A 2187-nucleotide genomic window follows, 5' to 3' on the forward strand; every position below is an offset into this window, starting at 1 on the left:
AAATAAATAATTAACTAAATAATTAAAAACAAACTTTGTCTAAAAAATAATCTCTCGATCGTTTTCCAAAGCCAAGTCGAGCTGAGCCGAGCGACGACGACGGCTCGAGGGGGTCCCTCTTTCCAACCCTTTTAACAATTAATAGAAGTGTTTCTCTATTTAAACTCTTCTATTTTCCTTTCCACTTCCGATGAGGGAGAAATGCCTTTTTTACTAAAGCATAAGAGGACTTTTCAAGTTCCTCTCTTATCATCTTCCCTTTATTTCCCATTAACTCTTGCTATATACCCAACAATATACTCTTTAGGCTTTTAAATCAAACATTAAAGGATTCAGAAATTATAAATCGATCATCTCAATTAACAATCCTCATATGTATGAGATAAAACTTACTCTTTTTTTATATAAAAAAAACTAATGCGAACAATAATAATTTGTAGATATTACTTAATTAAAATTAAACCAGCCAAATCAAGTTTAGATTGATTCCACTAGGAATTATCTGTCCAACAACGGATTAAGAGATATTCGATATGGAACCCTCTTTGTCAACCCTTGCTTTCATTTCTTTTATTTCTTTGAGATATTCTCTCATCACATAGATCCAATCGTTGAGATCTTCAAGGTTTATCATGTCAACAGAAAAATCTTCTATTTTCATTTTATGCAGCTTAATTTTCAACTCCATGCGTTTGTTCTTCTCCCTTAGCTTCTGAAGTTCTTCCAACTTCTCAGTTTTTAATTGTTGGAGGACTTCTAATTGTGTCACCATGGTTTTGAATTGCTCTTGCATAGGTAACTTTCTAAAATTTTCAAAGGCTTTGATAGCAATAGCATGATTTGGATATACCAGAGGTTTTTTGTGGTAATCACTATAGAAGACGCTAGCAATCTCAACACCATGAGAGGCGCTGAGTTCTCGAACCATTTTGAAGAACTCTTTTCGGGATTTTTGGTATGCAACTTTTCTTTCAGTGCTCATTTTCTTTGTCGTGACTAAAAGAAAGAGGAAAATGTATTTGATAAGATATGAGGGGTGATCAAATGGCATTGTTGTTCTGTGTTTCTTTGCCTAGAATTGACTTCTATTTAAAGGAGAAACTTAGATTTTATAAATCTTTGAATAAGTTGAATTGGAAAATTCGTAATTCTCATACCTAAATTATTTTGGAATAAAATTAAATTATGATAGATTTGATGCCAAGTTAAATTTTAAGTCTAAAGAGGCGCGAAAACAAAGCGGGATATTTTACGCAACACGGGTGAAGCGTAAATTTTGAAGCATGGGTCGGTTCATATGTCCCATAAATTTATTAATAATTTGTAGGGACAATTGTATATAATAGCAAACTATTAATTCAAATTAAATGTTATAGACATAGTTTGATTTAATTGTACCCTATAGCAAAATTGTTGCTATTTCGCCTCTCTCCCTGGTGGAATCTCGCTCGCCACTCTCGTTCTCGCTCACCTCTCTCGCTTTTATACAAACACAAATGTATACATTGCGTTTGTGTTTGTATAAAGCGAGAGAAAATTGTATATATACATATATTTTCGTTCCCCTCTCCCAGATCTAGCTTGCCACTCTCCCAGATCTCGCTCGCCTCTCTCACTTTATACAAACACAAATGTATACATTGCGTTTGTGTTTGTATAAAGCGAGAGAAAATTGTATATACAAATACAAATGCATATATTTTCGTCCTATACACTTAGAATTATACAACTACGATCTTCCCCTACCCAATTTTATTTTGTCTTTCTCTCTTTCTCGCTTTATACAAACACAAACGCAATGTATACATTTGTGTTTGTATAAAGTGAGAGAGGCGAGCGAGATCTGGGAGAGTGGCAAGCTAGATCTGGGAGAGGGGAACGAAAATATATGTATATATACAATTTTCTCTCGCTTTATACAAACACAAACGCAATGTATACATTTGTGTTTGTATAAAGTGAGAGAGGCGAGCGAGATCTGGGAGAGTGGCAAGCTAGATCTGGGAGAGGGGAACGAAAATATATGTATATATACAATTTTCTCTCGCTTTATACAAACACAGATTATATAATTGATCTTTAGTATATGGGTACCGAAACAGAACAAATTATACAATAGCTTTCTTTTGTATATGTATAGCGAAATATACATATTTATGTTTGATATGGAGCGCAATTATGCAAACT

At 33.7% G+C, this 2187-nt stretch overlaps 1 protein-coding gene across 1 annotated transcript; it reads right to left on the reverse strand.

The window, feature by feature from the left end:
- Positions 1-517: 517 nt before the first annotated feature.
- Positions 518-982, reverse strand: LOC107062020 (uncharacterized). The gene has a single exon (XM_015312195.1). It carries the CDS (start codon positions 980-982, stop codon positions 518-520), a length of 465 nt encoding a protein of 154 aa, XP_015167681.1.
- Between the last annotated feature and the right edge of the window lie 1205 nt (positions 983-2187).

This window comes from Solanum tuberosum, unplaced genomic scaffold (assembly GCF_000226075.1).
Source record: "Solanum tuberosum cultivar DM 1-3 516 R44 unplaced genomic scaffold, SolTub_3.0 scf00192, whole genome shotgun sequence".
Classification (NCBI taxonomy): domain Eukaryota; kingdom Viridiplantae; phylum Streptophyta; class Magnoliopsida; order Solanales; family Solanaceae; genus Solanum; species Solanum tuberosum.